The sequence below is a fragment of the Eulemur rufifrons genome, chromosome 20, assembly GCF_041146395.1.
Source record: "Eulemur rufifrons isolate Redbay chromosome 20, OSU_ERuf_1, whole genome shotgun sequence".
Lineage (NCBI taxonomy): Eukaryota > Metazoa > Chordata > Mammalia > Primates > Lemuridae > Eulemur > Eulemur rufifrons.
In genome coordinates this window covers 26,254,226-26,275,867 of record NC_091002.1, presented here as the reverse complement: position 1 = coordinate 26,275,867, position 21,642 = coordinate 26,254,226, and the positions used below count along the sequence as shown (strand labels likewise).

At 52.1% G+C, this 21,642-nt stretch overlaps 1 protein-coding gene across 1 annotated transcript; it reads left to right on the top strand.

Moving 5' to 3' along the window:
• Window positions 1–857: 857 nt before the first annotated feature.
• Window positions 858–6,373, top strand: TCF15 (transcription factor 15). The gene is made up of 2 exons (XM_069496306.1): window positions 858–1,382; window positions 6,299–6,373. The coding sequence occupies exons 1-2, from the start codon at window positions 858–860 to the stop codon at window positions 6,371–6,373; spliced, it is 600 nt and encodes a 199-aa protein (XP_069352407.1).
• The last annotated feature ends 15,269 nt before the right edge of the window (window positions 6,374–21,642 follow it).

The following is a 21,642-nucleotide window of genomic DNA, read 5'->3' as shown; positions in this document are numbered from 1 at the left end:
GAGCACAGAGAGTTTGTTTTGTTCACGTGTGTATCCTCAGACCTAAAACCACGCCTGACACATAGTAGAGACCCAACAAATATTTGCTGAATGAATAAACAAATGAATGAACTACTAGTATTTGAGTGTTTTGGTTTTGTTTGGCCTTGGTGTGTGTATGTGTTTAAGTTTGTCCTCAGGGACGTGATACTGTCAAGTCCTTATTTGGAAAGATTATAGCGTTTCTCCAAGTGTCCTCCATGGACAGCATCACCGTCATCACCGGTTTGTACAAAATGTGGATTCCTGGGCTCCATTCCAAAAATGCCGAATCAGCACGGAGGCAATCTGGGAATCGGTAACGGCAAAGCCCCTTCCCCAGTTCTTATGCACATGAAAGTTCCAGAATCACAGGATTAGAATTCGACAGCAGGAAGACCTGAGCTCGTTTCTCTGCCATCCACGTTCCGAACCAGAAAACTAAGGCCAAGAGAGAAGGTACCTGCCTGCGGTCTCCAAGGTGGTCTAGGCTGAGGCACCGAGTTCGGGTCTGGGCACGCCCCAGCCCACCCTCCCGGACCTCCAGCGTTCGCCGGCTCGGCAGCAGGGACTGGGAGCCTTCGGGGTGGGCCACCAGCTCCCGGGCCGCTTTCAACCTGGGGAACGGGGGCGGTGGGCGCGTCGCCATTGGCCGGGGCGCGGCGAGTGCGTCCCCATTGGCCGACCGGGGCCCCCCCGCCCCCGGCCTGGGCGGCCTCGTGATTGGTCCCTCCCTCGGCTATAAGGCGGCGGCCCGCTGGGCCGTGGGAGCGCGCGGGAGCGCACGGCTGGGCGCGGCTAACGCGGGGCTCGGCGCCCGTAGGGACACGGCAGGGGCCATGGCGTTCGCGCTGCTGCGCCCCGTCGGCGCGCACGTGCTGTACCCGGACGTGCGGCTGCTGAGCGAGGACGAGGAGAACCGCAGCGAGAGCGACGCGTCGGACCAGTCGTTCGGCTGCTGCGAGGGCCTGGAGGCTGCGCGGCGCGGCCCGGGCCCCGGGGGCGGGCGGCGGGCAGGCGGCGGCCCGGGCCCCGTGGTGGTGGTGCGACAGCGGCAGGCGGCCAACGCGCGGGAGCGGGACCGCACGCAGAGCGTGAACACTGCCTTCGTCGCGCTGCGCACGCTCATCCCCACCGAGCCGGTGGACCGAAAGCTGTCCAAGATCGAGACACTGCGCCTGGCGTCCAGCTACATCGCACACCTCGCCAACGTGCTGCTGCTGGGCGACGCGGCCGACGACGGGCAGCCGTGCTTCCGTGCGGCCGGCAGTGCCAAGAGCGCCGTCCCCGCCGCCGCTGCCGCCGACGGCGGCCGCCAGCCGCGCTCCATCTGCACCTTCTGCCTCAGCAACCAGCGCAAGGGGGTGAGTGCCCTGCGCGCCCGACTGCGGCCGCGGGTTCGGGTCGGCCGGGGACAGGGCCTCTCGGGGTACCAAAGACAGGCAGAGACCTCAGTGAGGCGAGGGGGAAGCGCTGTGGAATTAGTGGTGGGGGCGGCGACCCAACCCCAGGGTTTGGTGTGGAACAGAGCCACCCGCTTCATGTCCCCCAAACAGAAATGGTGCAGGGAAGCCCAGAGCTCGGGTCTGATTTACTTGCTCACTGAGGGCTACTCCCTCCAACCACAGGTGTGCTGGGCCTCCTGCCTTCTAGGAAGAGGGCATGAGGACAGGACAACAAAGGCCATCATGAACTGCGCTCTTCCTCTGTGCTCCATGCCCGCCTCAGCCTCATTTTTACCTCCACAAAAATCCCGTCCAGCAGGTAGTTTTTCTGCCCGTTTTGTCACTGATGAGGACCTGAGGCTCAGAGGGATGAGATCACATGCCCACATTCACCCAGCTAGCAAGCCGGAGGCAGGCTCTGGGTTCGATGGGTAGCCCTGAGCTACTCCCACCTTGAGACAATTGTCCCCCATCCTAAGACGTGACGCAAGAGCAGGAGACTGAGAAGAAAGGGGACACATAGCCCCAACCAAGAGCCTGCGGTGCCCGGTAGATGAGGGTCCCCTGAGAGTACGCAGCCCCCAAAGGGATGTGGCGGTGGGAGAGGGCACTCTTGGGTCAGCTGGACAGAGCTGGAGCTAAGCTCCTGTGGTGTTTCCTGGGTAAGGATGTGAACCCAGCTGGCAGGGGATGGGTGGGCGCTGGGTAGCAGCACAGGTTGCCCGGGGGCCCTCTTGGCTGAAAGTTGACCCAGGCCTCAAGGAGCCTGCTTCCTCTTCAGCCTGTCCCTCTTTCTGGCATAGGCTTTTCCTAGTAAAGGAACCTGTCTGTGTGACAACTTTGGATTCCAGCAGCCTTCCCCCATTTACATCTGGGAGAACTGAGGCTGGGAGAGTCCTGCCTGGCTTTGGGGGGCCAAGTGAAAGAGCATGGGGAATGGGAGTCAGGGCCCCTGACTCCCCGGTCTTTGGTTCTCATGGCTGCCCTCAGTTTCTTGCTCCACCCTGTTCTGGGGAGGCCTTACTGTCCTGGCCTCAGACCACCCCCTTCTGGCTCATCAGATTCCCAGCCTGGCTTGTCACCACCTGACTGCCTCAGTTTCCCTGAATCAGTGTTTTGTTTGTTTGTTTGTTTTTTGGAGACAGAGTGTCACTCTGTTGCCCGGGCTAGAGTGCTGTGGCATCAGCCTAGCTCACAGCAACCTCAAACTTCTGGGCTCAAGCAATCCTCCTGCCTCAGCCTCCCGAGTAGCTAGGACTACAGGCATGCGCCACCATGCCTGGCTAATTTTTCCATAAATATTTTTAGCTGTCCATATAATTTCTTTCTATTTTTAGTAAAGATGGGGTCTCGCTCTTGGTCAGGCTGGTCTCGAACTCCTGAGCTCAAACCATCCGGCCGCCTCGGCCTCCCAGAGTGCTAGGATTACAGGCGTGAGCCACCGCACCCAGCCCCTGAATCAGACTTCTTGGCCTCAAGGGTCCCTGCTGCTCTCCGCTGTGGGCCCCAGTCAGTACCCCAGGCTGGCCTGGGAAGCAGGGGTGGGCCTTTAGCCATCCAGCCTGGGATGTGAAGGGCTGATGGGGCCCTCGGTGACTCTCCCTGACTGCCTTTCACCCCTTCATTCAGTTCAGCAACCCTTGACTACGTAACAGCTGCCTTCTGCTGGCTCTGAGACCACCCAGAGAAGCAGGTTGTGGGTCCCCACCCGCCAGTCCGGAACTCACAGTGCAGCATCAGGGCCAGCGCAGGGGGAGGAAGACGGGTACACTGTGGTCCAGTGGTGGGGCAGGGGGAGCACAAAGGGACGGTCCAAGCCCAGGGTGAGCACTGACGGGCTTCTGTCCTCAGTTTCTGAAGGATGCTTGGAAACAGAAGCAAGTGAGGGGTGTAGAGAAGAGTGTTCTAGAAGCAAGCACAGCAATAACAGGGCCTAGAGAAGGAGGAGGGAAGAAGGTGACAGAACACAGAGAGGAGGCAGAGACTGGCCAATGACATTGACGACAGCAGTCCTCGGGAGCACTGATCTGTGCTAAGCACTCTCACCAGTTATCATTAAAATCCCTCAACAGCCAGGGAGAGAGGCGCTATGGTTATCCCCACCTGCTCACAGATGCTGCCACTGGTTCGGACACAGCCAATGATGGAGCCGGGATTCAAACTCAGGCCCGCCTCATTGGGCAGTGGGAAAGGTTAGAGAGGGAGGGCCCTGGAGCTGTCACGTACCCACCCCCACTGCAGGCAGGCCGGGAGGGGGCTCCCCTGCAGGTCTCGGGCCTGTCCCGCAGCCCACAGGGGCCTCGCCTGGGCCTGGCTGCTGCCCTGGGGTCTGTCTGCGGGACCAAGAACCCAGCCAAATTTGGTGCAGAAACCATGCGGTCAACTCCACAGCCTCCCCTGGGAATCGGCGAGAGGGGTGATCCTGGCCAGCCGTGGCCCCTCAGAGACTCGGCTGGAAGAAAATAAAACTGGCTGTCTTGGGGATCCCCTGCTCCCTGCTGAGCTTTGGGGGCCAGACAGCTCCAAGGCCTCAGATCCTATCCCTTCACCCTGAGCTCCCACCTCCCACCCATCCTGGCCGGTGTGGAGTTGGGGTCACCATGGAAGCAGTTCCCTGTAGCATCTTCCCATTTAAGGAGGTGTTAGGTGTGGCCGTCTGTGGTAGAAATAGCAAGTGGGAGATGGAACGGGAGCTCTTGTCTCTGCTCTGTTTTCCCTTTTGTTACCTGGGGGGGCGAAGGGGTGGACAGGGTCATCTTGTAAGGCTCTCCCCTGTTGGTGTACCCAGCTCAGGAGGCACCATTACCAGATGATGCTGATAATATTAATAATATTTGTGAACATTTATTGAATACTTACTTTCTTCCTGACACTCTGCTAAGGGCTTTACCTACTTTCGTTTTCGTAATCCTGTACCATCTTGTGTAAACTGTGTTAGCTTGTGTCATTCTGTAAAGTAACTCCCCTTTACAGTTGGGGAAACTGAGGCTCAGTGAGGTGAAATCGCTTGCCTGAGGTCCAGCAGGTGGCCCACGGCAGAGCAGAGATTGGAGCCTAGGTCTGTCTTAGTCGAGGCCAGTTCCTAACCGCGGTGCTTCGTAAGACCCTTGGCGCTGAGTTCCTAAGGAACAAGCAAACAGGGGCCTAGTCAGTTCCTCTTCTAAGCACCCTTGACAGTTTACACAGCTGCAATCACATTCGACTGCACCTTGGGGATGGCAAGTAGAATCATATTGTCCCCATTTCATTGATGAAGAAACTGAGGTTCAGGGAGGTGGACAGTCCCGGCATTCTCAAGGGACCCAGGTCTCCAGATAGCCTCCAGACTCGGAGCAGGAGGCGGCTCTCCCTGGCCCTGAGGACTTAGAGACTGAAACGGGGGAAGCCAGTGTCCTATCCCTCAGCCTCAACACTACCCCACCCCTGCTTCTGTCCCCCCTTCTCTGCTGCTCCTGCCAGAGTTTGTCTGAGAAGCCCAAGCCCCGGGCTCTGCTGGGACTGTGGCCTCAGCCCTCAAAATAGCCCTGCCTGTGAATGAACATGCTGTCCCTGGGCCACGAGAGCCTCGAGGGAGGCTGGGCTCACATCTGGATGGATCTGCCCCAACCTGGGTGCGGGGGCGGAGGGAGACAGGGGGCAGAGCTCCCAGATGGTCAGCTGTTTCTCTAGATGGGCTGAGAAAGCAGCCTTTTCCACCATCATCTAGCTGGGCCCAGGGCACCGAGCATTTGCAGTGGGATTTCAGACACCTTTGTGTCCCAGAAACAGGACCGCTTGTTGGATGTGGATTTCTAGCCCAGCTCTTTCACCAGCTGGCTGGGTGCCTCTGGGCCAGTTACTCGAAGGCTGGAGGCCTCAAAAGAGGGGGTGCTCTGAAGTGTGTGGCCTCTCTGGCTTACAGGGAAGGTGAAACCCACATATCCAACCTGAAAATATCCATGAGAGGGGCTGGAAAAGACCACCCCTATAGGGTCGGGGACTGGTGTCTTCAGGGACTGCCACCGTTTGCTCATCTTCCGATGGCCACCACTTGATTCAAGCAGCGTTGATTGGCACCTGCTCCAAGCCAGGTCCTAGGCTGGAAATGGGGCCACCGAGTGAAGAACTCCTTTTCTCTACCACTCCCTGAGCGCCCAGCTCAGACAGGGGGACAGAAGAGAGACCCCGCCTTCTCCTGAGTTGTAGCCCGGTGGAACGTCCCCAGAAAAGCAGAAAGTGCCAGGCAATTTCAGAAATAGAGAAACCTTCCCAGGGAGACCAGGCGTGGGAGCGTTCGCCTGGCAAAGGGAACACCATGAGTGAAGGCAAGGAGGCCAGAAACCCAGTCTACTTTGAAGGTGGACGAGTCGGCCACTGCTATATGGTCAAGCAGTGGGGAGAACCACCAGGAGGTTGGTTTTGCCCTTGAATGTGCTTTAAAATGTATCAGATTTTTTTTTTTTTAAAAAAGCAACAGATCACATGGGGAAGAAATGAAAAAGGTAAAAAATACATATGGTGTGAGAGAGCCTCCCTCCCATCCTGTGTCCCCATCATCAAATTCCTCTCTGAGGAAACCCATTAGCAATTTCCCATGTGCACCGCTCTCTAGAACTCTCAGCACACAGGAGCATTCACTCGGGCTGCCCCTTGCTTTTGTCCTTAAACAATGTCATCCGACAGCATTCCCTACGAGTCCATAAAGAGTTTCTTCCGCTTTCTGTTGCAGAGAACCTTATTGTGTGGCTAAACGGTGATTTATTTATCAAGTCCCCTATTGTTGGACACAGAGGTTAGTTCCAGTGTTCACGTTGGACTGAACGAACCTCCTAACACCTCTTTCTCCCTTCCTGCAGGGCGGCCGTCGTGACCTGGGGAGCAGCTGCTTGAAGGTGAGGGGGGTGGCCCCCCTTCGAGGGCCACGGAGATGAATCTGGGCCCTTGTGGCATCTGCTCCAAGCAGGACCCTGGAGAAGGAGACCAGGAGCCAGCCACTGGCTGCACAGGGGAGAAGACCCCAGGAGCCGAGCCTACCCTTGCATTGTGTAGGGACCAGGGGACAATGGCCTGGGCCCGGGACCCTCTGGGCAGGGCCCCTGGGACATCTCCACCCCACCCTGAAGAGCTGTGAGGACCCATCCAGCCTGCCCAGCACTGACTGGTCAGAGACAAGGCAGAACTTTTGGGGAAAAAAAAAGACTGTTGGTGACAGAGAGTATGTGCGTGTCTGTGCATGAGTGTGGGTGTTTGTGAGAGAGAGAGAATTGGTGAGTTTAAAATAAAAGGTATTTTTAAATAAAAGGCATCATTCCCAGCTGAGGAAGGGAAGGGCCTGTGGACACTGGAGGTCAGAGGTGGCCCCTCCCCTGGACCTAGAAAGAAGCACCTGTTGCAGGTGCTGCCCTGAGCCCTGGAGGGGGTGGGGCTGGGGCAGGCAGCAGAGCCCTCTCTCCAGAAGAAGAGAGAACCAAGCTTGCCTCGAAGTCTGCCAGTGATCAAATGTTCTTGAACAACTGTTAGGTGTCTGCTGTGGTTGGTAAAGAAATCTTAATTTTATTTATTTTTGAATAAGGACTATATTCATTTCATTCACATGGCTCAAAATTCAAGAGGTACAAGGGGATATATGGGGAAAAGTCCCCTTGCCCCTGCGCTGCAGCCATCGGCTCTCCTCGCTGCAGCAGCCTTGGCCACCAGTGTTCTGCGATGGCCCATTCCTTACAAATACTCAGGTAAATACACAAGTGACAGCACGTTGCACTCACTTTCTGCTCCCTCCTTTTTCTTGTCTTAATCTAGCTCGGTATCATCCCAGATCAGTACCTAGAGGGCATCCTCATTTCTTCATTAGCTTCTTATTATTCCACTTTATGAGTGCACTGTACTTTAACCCGTCCCTCGTTGATGCCATCGCAAACGAGACTATGCATGAGGCTGCGTAGGCATGCGGTTTTCCACGTGTGCAAACAAGTATATGCTAAAGGGGGATATTCTTATCCCTGTTTTAGCTGAGATTTGGAGGACCAATGACACCCAAAGGCATGTGGCAGGGTGACACCCTGAGGTCTGTCCTCTTTAAAGCCCAAAGCAGCTCCTTGCCTTGCCCTGGAGGTGCCCCACGTGGAACACCAGCCCCCGTTACCCCGATGATACTCCCAGCAGCTCCGGGAGGGAGGGGCTGGTGTCTCCCTCATTTTACAGACTCAGCTGACGTGGGGATGGGGACAGCTGGTCAGTGGAGCCAGGATTTCTTGGCTGTGTCTGGCTGTGGCCGTGTCCCTGCGAGGCCAGGGTCAGAGGAGCTCGGGAACCTGGAGGGAGGGAGAGGCGAGGAGAGACGAGAACAGCCAGTAGCCGCCCTTTCCCCGGCAAGGTATGTTCATATGCCTATTTCAAAATTTTATTTGTTTAACAAACACTTTTACTTTCACTGACTGAAGTCTGGCTCCAGAATCCACTTTCCCATCCCTCTGCTGTGCCCCCACCCACCCCTGCACAGTTGACCCTCTAACTGAGGCTGCCCATTTTGCAGATCAGCAGATTGCCAGGCACCCTCTGTGAGCCAGATGCTGTGCCAGATGCCACAGGGTGACCCTGACCCACCTGATCTTACAGACGAAAACAGAGACCCAGGGAGCACAAGGGGGTTGCCCAGATTACCAGTCCCGGGTTGGAGCGCACCATGAAACCACCACACTTAGCCCCTTTGGTATGAGAAGTGGAGGAAGGACGGCCCCAGGGGGCCAGGGTCCCGCCCAGAGAGCTTTCCAAGCGCCCTCTACCTCACTTCCCCTGTGTTCCAGGGACACTGGTCGTGCCTATCCTGTGTCCCAGCGTGGCTGTGCTTCCCCCTTCGGGAGCTGATTAGGAAAGCACATTGCTTTCCCTGCGCCTACCCTGGTCCAGGTACAGGCAGCCTCTGGCAAAGCCACAGGAAAAAGACTGTGGCCTTGTCAATGGCAGGAAGCCTGGGAGTGGGGGCAGAGCAGACACTTGGGTGCTCCGGCTGGAGGCCCACTCTGCCACCAGGCTTGCTGGGTGACCCTGAGATATGGCTTGACCTCTCTGGGCCTCCCTGGTCCAATCTCTAACCACTGAAAGCAGCTGGAACAGAAAGATATGTATTTCTTTTGCTTCGTTAAATAGTTTTTAACAGATCATTCATGCAGGGGTAAGTAATTCAAGTCGCATCCAATAGTACGCAGTGAAAAGTACATACCTCCTGCAGGCTCCTCCCCAAAGGCAACTGCTGTTAGCAGTTTCCTGTGTCCTTCCAGAAAGGCTCTATAGTGATTACTATTTCTGAAAAAAATATTTAGAGGTTTCTCTGCTTATGTTCTCATTGTAAAAAGAATTCAGAATGCTACAAGACCCTAGAAACATCACACCCATCCTGAAGACAACCACCATTAACACTATAACCCTGCAGAGTTTCTGTGAAACACACACTTCCACAGTCCTGTACAGCATACTGAGTTAAAACTTTTTATCAAAGTATAACACGCATTCAGGAAAGCGCACAGCTCAACGAATTTTCACAAGCTGAGCGCCCCTGTGCACCCAGCAGGCAGACCAAGAAATGCAATTGACAGCTTCCCAGGAGATAGCTGCTCTTGTACGTCTACACATACTGGGTTCTTTCCATTGTATTCCCTTTGAAATAGACAACACAGTCTTCATAATTCAAAAGACAAAAGAAGAGAATAAACTGGCAATAAGTCTCTTCTCTCCCAGCCACTCGGTTCCGGTTCTCAGAGACAGTGACTGTGTTAAGTTAACCAGGGTCGTAGGGATTCCTGCGGAGGTGGTCTGCGTATATAGGCAAGTTACATAGAGATTGTTTCTCCACACCAGTGATAGCATTTTATACACTTTTCTCTGCACTTGTATTTTTTTTCCTTCACAATACTTCTTAGAGGCCCTCGGTGTTCAAAGAGCCGTTGCATACCTTTTCACGGCTGCGTAGTGCTCCATTGTGCATGTTTTGTAGCTTGCTGTCTTCCTGGGCAATGGAAAGTTAATGCCCATGAGGCTTTGTGAGCTGCAAGGCCAGTGCAACACACGTGACTTAAACACAGCCGTGGCCCAAGACCTCTGGGGCCATTTTCCTATCATTGCCCGCCCCCCAGCACACACACTCCACCTCCAGGATGGTCCAGCCCAGCCAGACTTCTCAAGGCCAGCGTGGGGCCAGAGGATTAAACTAGCTCAGGGAGAAGAAATCCAGGGCTGAAGCGGGTGGAATGACCAAACTCGGCCTGGCCACCTTGGACCCTGACACACTCTCCACCCAAATCTTCTTAGCTGCGAGAAGCATCAGCACGAGAACGATGTCAGAGTCCATCATTTCACAATAAAGAAACAGAGACAAGACAGAGCAAGCAACCTGCCTGAGGTCCCCCAACAAGTCCCTGGTCCTACTGGGCCACCAGAAACCCAGGTCTCCCTCTTTGCCGTGCAGGGCTCTCTAATTCCACAGTTGCACATGGGAGAGCCTCAGAGGTCACGCGTGGCAATGTGAAGCCCAGAGAGGAATAGTGATAGGCCATGGTTGCACAGCATTTGGAGCTGAGCAGGGCTGAGAACACAGGGCCCCTTCCTCCAGCCCAGGGTGCCCACGCCACTTGAGGTTCCCCTCATCAGCCCAGGCCACTTCCATTTGATGAGGCTTTTATTAGGTTAAAAACCAAAACACCACAAAACAGAGTCCTGAAAACTATGGCATATTTGGCAAATTAACTCTCAACTACCTCCACACACTCACAAACACAATGCATTATTGTGAGGACGTTATATAAGTAGAGTACTTGCAGAAACATCAATTCATGGGATGAACATATGAAGTTGAATGTCTTCATTCAACCCCATCTGTGTCTCTTGCTACTGTATAACCTCACGTGGTTGTGATATCAAAAGTCTAGACCTGGACAGCTAAACACAATACACGACCTTGAACTGGATCCTGTACCGAGGGGAGAACCTGAACTAGATCCTGCTACAGAGGACCTTATTGGTACAGTTGACAAAATTGAAAAATCGGAAGATGAACAATAGATTAAAGTACTGTACCAAAGTTAAATTCTCTGAATTTGCTAACAGTACCATGGTTATGTAAGAGGATATCCTTGAGCTTAAGAAACACACCCGGAAGTATTATAAGGGATAGGGAAGTATGATGTAGGTAACATAGTCTCAGATGATTCAGGAAAAATAACGTATATGTAAAAGAGAAGGACAAAGCAAGCTTGGCAAACTTAAAATTTGGTGAATCCGGGGAAAGGATATATGGGAGTTCTCTGCACTATTTTCATCACTGCTCTGTATAATTGTAAATTATTGCAGAATTAAAAGTTAAAAAGAAGTCAGGGTATCGGCCTGCCACGATGTGAGCACTGTCAAATGGTCCCCTGGCCCCCTCTGACCCACCCTGGCTTTAGCTCATCCAACATAGGATGGAAAACACCCCCAGTGGACCCAGGTGTCCCTGCCTGTGACTCTTAGGCCCCTGTGCCCCTCAAGAGGCTAAGGTGGTCCCAGCCCCCGAGCCTCTGGCCACCTTGATTTATGTCCCTGTGAGCCTCAGCAGCTGTGAGCACAGGTCCCACTGGGCGGCCGGCTGGGGGGGGAGCCGGTGTTTGCTTCTCAGCGTGTCTAATCCAGACCAGACTTGCAGACCCCACAGGCCTGGGATAGGGCTCCCAGGGGGCCGGGGTCAGAGGGCAGGCCAACAGGGCCTGGAAACGAAGAGGGCACTGAGGGTGAGCCGGCTGGAAGGCAGGAAACCTAGCCACTGCTCCTGTGTGACCTAGGGTGGGTACATGTCCCTCTCTGGGCCTCGCTCTTCCTCATCTCAGAACAGCCTGCACAGAGTAGACCAGAAAGTTTTCGTAGGTTGAGATGAACTGGCCTTATGGGAGGGAAGGCTGGTAAAATATAGGAGTTGTTTTTTTCTGAATGGCTTTGAAAAATGCCTGGCTTTCTTGAGGGCCTACTATGTTTGGCCTCAGGCTACACACTTTGCATAAAATAATTAAGATAGTCTGCTCAAGAAGCTTGCCAAATAAGCAGTTATTGCCTCATTTTATGGATGAGGAAACAGAGGCACAAGGAGGTTAAAGACCGAGCCCAAGGTGACACAGTGGCTATAAGTGAGTGGATTTGAACCAGGTTTCTAGCTGCAGAGATCCACTGAGCTCTCAGCCCCCACCCCACATGGCCTTACGGCTATGTCCCTAGTCCTGACATTGACTGGGCCCCTAGTCCAAGTTCCTGCCTTACAGAGATGGCTTCACTTAACCTTGCAGCAACCTACTAGGTAGGTACTGTTGCCATTCCCATTTCATAGACTAAAAAACTAAGCCCAAAGTTGCCCAGCCAGGCAATGGCACAGCCAGGATTCAAGGGGGTTTGGCTCCAGGTCCCATGGCCTGACTCACAGCAGAGAGGTAAACTCAGCAGGGGGCATAGGATACAGTTTAACATCAGAGACCAGCATCAGGCAGGTAGGCTCGGCCTGTCCGTCAGTAAGTCAGTCAAACATGGACTTCTCCATGGGCTGTGCAAAGCTCGAGGGATGGTCAGAAAATAAGAGAGATGTGATGCCTGCCCCCATGGAGGTCACAGCCTGATGAAAAAGCAGGCTCTGAGCAAAGAATAAAAATGCGACGGTGCTTCTAAGGCATGTGGGAACGCATGACTGTGACACAAGTGGCATCATTTGGCATGTTGCTTCCAAGGTGAGAGCAGGCTTTGCCGAGTATTAAAAGTTCTGCAAAATTTCCAGGTCACCCCTGTGTCAGTATGGATGATGGGGCACCTGCAGGTGCCTGGGTGCGTGAACCTAACCCAGTAATCCCTGCCACACCTACTTTGAGCACCCAGAGCAGCCCCGTGAAGCAGTCAAAGAAATGCAAGCCTTTTTGAATGGAGGAAAACAATAGCTAACACTTACCCAGCGCTGCCTCTGCTCCAGGCGCCGTTGCAGGCCCTGCAACTCATTTACCCCTCTCCAACCAAGTAAGGCAGAGGCTGTCACTATCCTCATGGCTCCCCAGTGTCACACGGCCACTGAACAGCAGAACCAGGATGTGGGCCTAGGCTGGGTCCACAGCCCACTCGCTTAACCTCCTTGCTTTGCCACCTCTGCTAAATGCTGAGGTTCTGAGCAGGAGGCAACGCTCCCCAGACCCCTGAGCCGGGCCCACAGCCCCTTCTCTGCCGCGCCTCTGGCTGCCCACACGCTGCAACTTCCCGGGAGCCCTGCACAGCGCTGGTGGGGACTTAGCAGACACTCTTCACGCCAGGACCAAGGGGCATCATGCTGCTTCACTCAGTCTGCGTGACCACCTTGTGGGGCTGATTTTACTCTTTGCACAGGTGGAGCTCAGGGAGGAGCAGTGACCAGCTAGGAGTGCAGTTTGATCTCAAACGCAGCCATGTGGTTCCTCCCATCTGCAGAAAACCCGGTTTGGAAGATACTGGCAAAGGGCCTTTAACCATAGAGAAGAGAGGGATGGGCCCAGGGCTCAGGGAGGGAGAAAGATGCTGACCAGCTGGGAACTCCGTGGGAACCTCTCTGGCCCCCCAACCCCACCCCACCCCAGGGCCTCCCCAGGCAGCCGCCAGGTCAGGGAGGCGGGCCTTGGACTCCCAAGGAGCACACCCCCTCGCGCCCCCTGCGGGATGGTTAAGGAGCCACCCAGGAGCCAGGAGCCAGGCCTTTCTCCTGCTCTCTCTACCCACCCCTCCCCACCTTCCCTGCCTCTCCCGCCCCTCCCAGCCCTGGCCCACCGCCTCCCCTGCCCCTGGCTTTCAGAAAGCCCTGGAAAGGCTGCTTTCTTTGAGACAGGAAGGTGTCCTCAAGTCTCAGGAAGGAAAAACAGTCAAGCTGAACCCACCAAGACTGTCTCCAAGGGGCCGGGGCTGGCGCCTGGCCAGGACTGACATCACCTGGGAACCGCCACAGCCACAGCTGCAACACGCCTCCTGGGGGGACTCGCTTTTGCTATTTAAAAAATAATAATAATAATAAAACTTTTCCAGTCTGGTGTTTTTAAATGTGCTTTTTATAGTGGGACCTAGGGCGTGGGTGTTTTGTGTCCTCCCCCCTTTTCCTCCGTCCCAATTTCTCACACCACAGCATGTAGCCTTTGACCAATTACAGCCAATGCCCGGGGGTTCGGGGTGGGGTCTCCTTCCAGGCCCCGACAGTCAGGTTATCTTTTATCTATGCAGATACATTGAATTTCAACTTTTAAAAAATAGCGATAATATTTGTCCATGGTACCAAGTTCGAAAAGTACCTAGAGGCATCAAATAAATAGTAAGTCTCTCCCCTTGCCTCTTAGCCACCTGGTCCCTGTCCCATGAGGGAACCCCTGTTTTATTTTATTCAACAGAATCTTTTTTTTTTTTTTTTTTTTTTTTTGAGACAGAGTCTCACTCTGTTGCCCGGGCTAGAGTGAGTGCCATGGCGTCAGCCTAGCTCACAGCAACCTCAAACTCCTGGGCTCAAGTGATCCTACTGCCTCAGCCTCCCGAGTAGCTAGGACTACAGGCATGCACCACCATGCCCGGCTAATTTTTTCTATATATATTTTAGTTGTCCATATAATTTCTTTCTATTTTTAGTAGAGACGGGGTCTCGCTCTTGCTCAGGCTGGTCTCGAACTCCTGACCTTGAGCGATCCACCCGCCTCGGCCTCCCAGAGTGCTAGGATTACAGGCGTGAGCCACCACACCCGGCCAACAGAATCTTCTAAAATGCATACTGTGTACTAGGCACTCTTCTAAGCAATTATCTAATATTAACTCCTTTAACCCTCATAAAAACTCTATGAAGTAGGGTTTCCACCGGCTATGTTGTTGTGAATATTTGCCAAAGATATTCTATGCATATAGAAGTATATCTAGATCTATAATTTTGTCCCCTCCCCTCTTAAAAAACACAAATAGAAGCCTATAATGCTGTCCTGTACTTTGATTTATTTACTTAAAAATATATCTTGGTGCTGGGCACGGTGGCATATACCTATAGTGCCAGCTACTCAGGAGGCTCAAGTGGGAGGATCACTCGAGTCCAGGAGTTTGAGGCTGCAGTGCACTATGATTGTGCCTGTGAATAGCCACTGCACTCCAGCCTGGGCAACACAGTGAGACCCCATCTATTAAAAAATTTTTTTAAAAAACATATCTTGGGAATCGTTCCATATTGGTGGATAAAGAAATTTCTCATTCATTCATCTTTATAGCTGTATAGTATTCCCTTGTATGGAAGGGTGTACTGTAATACAATTTTTTTTTTTTTTTTTTTTTTTTTTTTTTTTTTTGAGACAGAGTCTCACTTTGTTGCCCAGGCTAGAGTGAGTGCCGTGGCGTCAGCCTAGCTCACAGCAACCTCAAACTCCTGAGCTCAAGGGATCCTCCTGTCTCAGCCTCCCGAGTAGCTGGGACTACAGACATGCACCACCATGCCCGGCTAATTTTTTCTATATATATTTTTAGCTGTCCATATAATTTCTTTCTATTTTTAGTAGAGATGGGGTCTCGCTCTTGCTCAGGCTGGTCTCGAACTCCTGAGCCCAAACGATCCGCCCACCTCGGCCTCCCAAAGTGCTAGGATTACAGGCGTGAGCCACCGCGCCCGGCCTGTAATACAATTAATGCATCCACTCTTGGTGGACATTAATGATGTTCCCAATTTCTTCTTTTATTGGTTCCACTACAATGAATAGCCAAATAGCCAATGTGATCTTTTCTTCTTTCTTTCTTTTTTTTTTTTTTTTAGGAGATGCGGTCTCACTCTGTCACCCAGACGAGAGTGCAGTGGCACGATCATGGCTCACTGTAGCCCCCAACTCCTGGGCTTAAGCCATCCTCCGACCTCAGCCTCCTGTGTGGCTGGGACTACAGGCACCAGCCCCCACACCCAGCTGCTAAAGTGATCTTTCTTTTTTTTTTTTTTTTTTTTTTTTTTTTTTTTTTGAGACAGAGTCTCACTCTGTTGCCTGGGCTAGAGTGAGTGCCGTGGCTTCAGCCTAGCTCACAGCAACCTCAAACTCCTGGGCTCAAGCGATCCTCCTGCCTCAGCCTCCCGAGTAGCTGGGACTACAGGCATGCACCACCATGCCCGGCTAATTTTTTTTTTTGTATGTATATATTTTAGTTGTCCATATAATTTCTTTCTATTTTTAGTAGAGACGGGGTCTCACTCTTGCGCAGGCTGGTCTCGAACTCCTGACCTCGAGTGATCCACCCGCCTCGGCCTCCCAGAGTGCTAGGATTACAGGCGTGAGCCACCACGCCCGGCCTAAAGTGATCTTTCTAAAGCATAGGGTGGACCTCATCAGTCCAATACTCAAAAACTCTCCATCTTTTATATGCAGAGGGACATCTTAAATTTAGGGGTTATCAGGAACCCCTCCTAGACTCTGATAAATGTAATGGGCCTGAGCTCTCCAAAAAAAGCTTATGCACAACTGAGCTTGTGTGGGGTTCAGGGACTCCCGGAAATCCCCTCCATGGATGCAGTAATGCCAAGACACCTCCCCCAGCCGTGTGCTGTGCCCATGGCTTTGGACTGGCATTTTACACTGTCAGCTCTGATGCTTCTGACTTGTGTAGCCTGAGAACATTGCTCAATCTCAGCACGCCTCAGTTTTCTCATCTCTGAAGTGGGACTAATTACAATGGTTTTCTCCTAGGATTCTGAAAAACAAATCAGATGCAGATTCTGAAGTGTTTAGCACAGTGTCTGGCACACAGCAAGTCCCCGACTTGGTCGGCTACTGTTTTTGTTGGTGGTGGTGGTAATGTTCCTGCCAGATAAATTCCAAACTCATTCACTTATTTAACGAACATTTCTTGAGAACATACTATAAGCAGGGACTGGGGTTCAGGGAGTTGAGGAGAGGGAGAGACTTGCAAAAAAAACCACCAAAAACTAAGCCAAGCAGCACTGCATGCCAGAGCCTTGGGGCTCTTAAGGTGGGTGAGTCAGTGAGGGGCTGAGGGAGCAGGGCAGAGGAGCAGGCTAAGCCTGCCTGGTGCCTGGGTGGGGCGGATCAGGGAAGGCTTTGCAGAGGAATGATGCTGGGTGACTCTCAAAGAATGAGAATGGGGGGCTGTCTAGGTAAAAAGGAACCTGGGTAGAGGAGAGACCGCATGCACCAGCCTTGAGGAGAGAGAGCCTAAGGCAGCAGGCGGACCTCGTGGAGGCTCACAGTGACTCGGTGTGGGCCTTGGGGGGCGAGGAGGGAAGAGGCTGGAGAGCTGGACCATGCTGGTCTGGAAGAGTGGGGAGCTGCAGCTCTCACCAAGGTGAGGGCTGGTTGGAGCTGCAGGAAGAAAGAGCCCCTGGTGGAGGCTGGGTTGGCAGGAGGCAGGGAGGCCAGCTGGAGGTCACTTGGGTTGTCCATGTAAAAATGATGGCCTCAATAGGTGACGGTCACGAAGGTGTGCGGAAGAAGGCAGCAGCCGCGAGAGCTATTGGGAAGCAGAGGTGAGACCGCTGCCCCGATGAAGAGACTGGCTGGGTGCGGGGAGAGGGAGAGTTGGTCAGAAGGGCCGACTCGTGTCCCTCCCTCTCAGCCCTCCGATGGCTTCCCATCACTCCTAATCCAAATGCAAAGTTCTCTCCTGGCATGCAGGCGCCTGCGGGCCCCTGTAGCTCGTTTCCCTCCCACTGTCCTCTGGCTCTCTGGGCTCCAGCCACCCTGGCCTGCTGCTTGCTGTTCTTGGAACACACCCGGCACCCTCTGGCCCTACAGCCTTTGCCCTGGCAGATCCCACTCTCTGGAATGCTCTTCCCGCAGCTCTCCCCAAGCCTGCGAGTTCCCTTCGTTCAGAGGAAAGCCCTGACCACCCCGGCTAAAACAGCACCCTTCCCCCAATCCTTATGGTATGGTAAAATATAACATAACATAAAATACAGAAAAATATGTAATATAAAGTTCCCCATTTTAACCATTTTACCAGCTCAGTGGCATTAAGGTGCCTTTACAACGTTGTGCAGTCATCACTACTGAGCGTGTTCATCTCAAGCACCTCTCCACCAATCTTTATTCCCTTTACTCATCTTCATTTTTCTTTTTAACAGTTATTACTCCCTGACACCACGACACTTGTTTATTTGTCGATTGTGTTGACCACCTGTGTCCTTCCCTAGAATGGAAGCTGCACGGGGGCAAGGGCTTTGCCTGTGTTGCATGTGGCTGTCTCAGCAGCCCTTCAACAGAGCCTGGAAGACGCTGGGAGCTTGGAAAACGGTCGTGGATGAATCAAGTGAGGGAGGGGATTCTTCTAGACAAGCGGGGTGTGGGTGGAAGGCCGGCCTGGATCTCTCCGCAATTAGGGCACATCCCTTCCCACCGGCCCCCTCCCGCCCCCTCTCTGTCCCCATTTTCCCCTCAGCCACCCTGGACTGTGCCCCCTCCCTGCCCTGTGCCACCACCAAGCCTTGGCCCGAGCTGTTCCCCTCACTGGAAATATTGTTTCCTCACCTCCTTCATGTATCAAAATCCATTGTCAAAACCTTGCTGAAAACCCACTTCAACCAGAAAGGATTCCCAGACAAATCCTCACAACCTCCCCAACCCCTCTCCCTTTCCAACATCCCCATGACACTCCATTTCTGCCTGGAATTAGCCAGGTCTCTTTTTGGTTGCAAGTGACAGAAATCCTTCTCAAAGTAGTTAATGCAAATGAATAAATCAATAAGTTATTGGCTTCTAGAACTGGGTTCAGGGGCGCTGATTTACAGTTGGATCCAGGAGGTGACCATACGATATCATTAGAACTCTGTGTCTTTCCATCTGTCACCCTCTTTCCTCTCAGCTCATTTTCAGAGAACTTCTCCTCTTTCCATGGCAAAGAAAGCTGCCATCAACTCTGGATTGTGACTTATCCATTTAGAAACCCCTATGGAGTGGCCTTGTCTCTACTAGTTCCAGCAAATGTCCTGGGAAAGGCCCCCATTGGCCTGCTTTGGGTCACATGCCCAACCTTGTGCCAATCACTATGGCAAGAGGGATAAAATATTCCGATTGGCAGGTGCCTGCCTCTGAAGTGGGTGTGGGGTGTTACAGGAACCAAGAGTGGAAAGGGGGTGGTTTCCCAAAAGAAAATGGGTAATGGCCATGCAGCAGACAAAACCCCCAGATGTCACTAGAGATGCCTCTGCTGGAGCACTTACCACACTGTCACAGGGAACTCGAGTTATTTTTATGGGATGTGTCTTGAATTTGTGAATTCCCCAGAGCAAGATCTAGCACCCAGCACAGGGTCCAGCACCTGGTCAGGGTCACATGGCCAGTGCTTGATAAACACCAGCATCCTTCCCCCCTCTCCTTCAGGTCCCAGGTCCCTTTTGCACTCTGTCCTTGACTTGGCTGGTTTTAGAGGACCGTGACCAGCAGATCAGCGCAGTGGACTGGCCAATGCGACAGCACACGATCCCTCACCTCTTCCCTACCCTCTGGCACAGGACGTCTCCCTCCACAGGGGGATCGAGAGACCCAGTTCTCAGTCCACATCATCAGTGTGACCTTGAGACAGTCCTTTCTCTTCTCTGAGCCTCGGTGGCCCCTTCTGTTAAATAGGGACAGGGACAGCATTGACCAGAGAAGCAATTCCTCCTTTTCAGCCCATCACGTACTTCTTTAAATTTTTTTCTGTGTCTGAGTACCACCTGTGATACCAGCTATATAATATTTTTTTCTTTACATGGACCCTCTTTTAAAAACATAAATATATTATTTCAAAAGGAAACCTTAGCTCCCTCCATAAAAGGAAAACCAGTATCTTGTGCCATAAATAGAAGGTAACCATAAAAATAAGTACAATGAAAACAAAACAATGTCATTAAATTCTGGCCAGATCCAGTTGCCTGCTTAAGGCTCTGGAGGCCTATTCTCTGTTAAAAAGGGAAGTGTTAGGAGAGGTGTTAAAAACACACCAGTATTCAAGGGAGACTTTCTCCTTAATAACAAGTTGAAGGAAAACTGGAAAGGGAGGAAGGTTCTTGCTCTGGGCTTTGATGTTCTTTAGTTAATGAGACTCCACTGAGCAACAGCTCAGGTGCGACCTGTTGTACCTGTCCACTCTTAGGAACCGGTGGACCCGGCCATCCCTTCCCAGGGAGGGGCCGTGCCTCCCCCTGCCCACAGGCCAGGCAGGAAGGTCAGAGCCCCCACCCAGATGGAGCACGGGTTCAGGGATCTGATTCATGTTTTAGGGTCAGATGTACAATTTTGCATCCTTGCAGAAGAGTGGCTGTGTTGAGGCCAGTGGGGATGAGCAGACTGGGTCGTCTGACCTCGTACCCCAGCGCCTGCCTGCTCCGTCCCAGCTACCTCCACCAAGCATGGCGTGGGTGAATAACAACATGGGTTTCATTTGCATAAACATGTATACATTTGCATGAGGAACCTCTGGAAAGCTAAGAAACTGGTAAAAGTCATCGGAACCAGACAGACGGAGAATGCAGTGGGAATGAGACTCTTCCCTGCGTCCCTTTTCATAGTTTTTGAACCACATGTATATATTATTCAAATTTTAAATAATGAAAACAAATATTTATTAGCACCTGATATGTAATCAGACTTATAGTTAGGCACTGTGAGTTTTATTTATTCATTCACCCCCACTAATTGATTCAATGAGCACTATTAGCACAAACCATGATGAAGCCTGCGTTAGGCATTGAGAGTTTATTTGTTCATTCATTCGGTCAGTTGACAGTGATCAGGACTCTGTACTTTGTTCACTCACGTGGGGATGGATCAGCAGTAACCCCTGCCCTCAGGGAGCTCATAGTTTAGAAGGTGAGGTGTCCTGACAGGCAGGTTAGCTGCCATGTGTCCAGTACTTAGCACACCTGTACAGGGGTGGGAGGCGAGCACCTGCTGGGGCTGCTGTAGAGCTTTGCATACTCTCCTGGGAGGAGGAGGCCAGACCCAGACATCCAGGAAGTATCCTTAATAGTAGGGGATGACTACCCCCTTCATCTCTTCCGCCTTCCTATTATTTTGTGTCATGAGATGAACTTGGCAATGAAAGCCAGGCACAGTGGAATGGCAATATAGAAAGCCTGGGTCTCTAAAACCACAGGGGGGCTGACCAGTCATAAACTGCCTACCTTAGGACTTGGTGAATGCGGGAGGGAAATAAGCCTCTTTCTTGTTTAAGCCCATTTGAAAGCATTTGTAGGTTATTCGTGGCTGAATCTAAAAATAAGTAACATAGTTGCCTTGACTCTTCCTTTGATACCGGCACCCAATCCGTCACAGGGTCCTATCCGCAGACCCTGCAAAATGCCTCTCAAATGCCCCTATCTCTCCATCTGCATGATCTTTCACATCTGCCATCGTCTTTTGTCCAAATTACTACAATAGCCTCCTTGATATAACCCATATTATAATTCATCTATTTTATCCCCCTCAAATGCACAGCAGCCGTTTTAAAGTTAAAATCTTATAAAGTCAAACCCTGCAATAACTTTCTGATGCTCTTAGAATAAAATCCAAATTCCTTACGGTAACCCACCAGGTCTTGCCTGACCCCCAGCCCCTGCCAAGATAGCTGATCTCATCCCCTACCACGCTCTGCCCTCGCTATCTGGCCCCTTTACTGTTCCTCAGATACACCAAACTCTTCTCTACTTCGGGGCCTTTGTACATCTGATCCTTTCTGCTTGGAAAGCCAGCTTCTTCTCATTCTGCAGGTTTTATCTTAAACATTGTCTCCTCAAGAAGGCCTTGCATGACCTCATTATGAAAAGCAGGGATGAGCAAACGATGGCCCATGATCCAAATCTGGCCCACCACCTGTTTTTGTAAATAAAGTTTTATTGGAACACAGTCATTTACACATTGTCTATGGTAGCTTTCCCACTACAGTGTCAGAGCTGAGTTGTGACAGACACAGGATGTCCCACAGAGCCTAAAATATTTACTATCTGGCCCTTTACAGAAAAAGTTTGCAGACCCCTCATCTAAAGCAATCCTTCCTTCTTCTCAGGTTAATCTCTATTGTATCACTGCCCTTACTACAATCTGTAATTATTTTGGTTCTTGATGTGTGTGTGTTTGTTGTCTCAAAGGAAATTCAGCGTTTAGAAAACAAACATACGAAAATTTACCTGAAAAGAGGTTTTACAAGGAGGTCTGGGTTTTAGAATGATAAATCACCAAATAAAAAATAC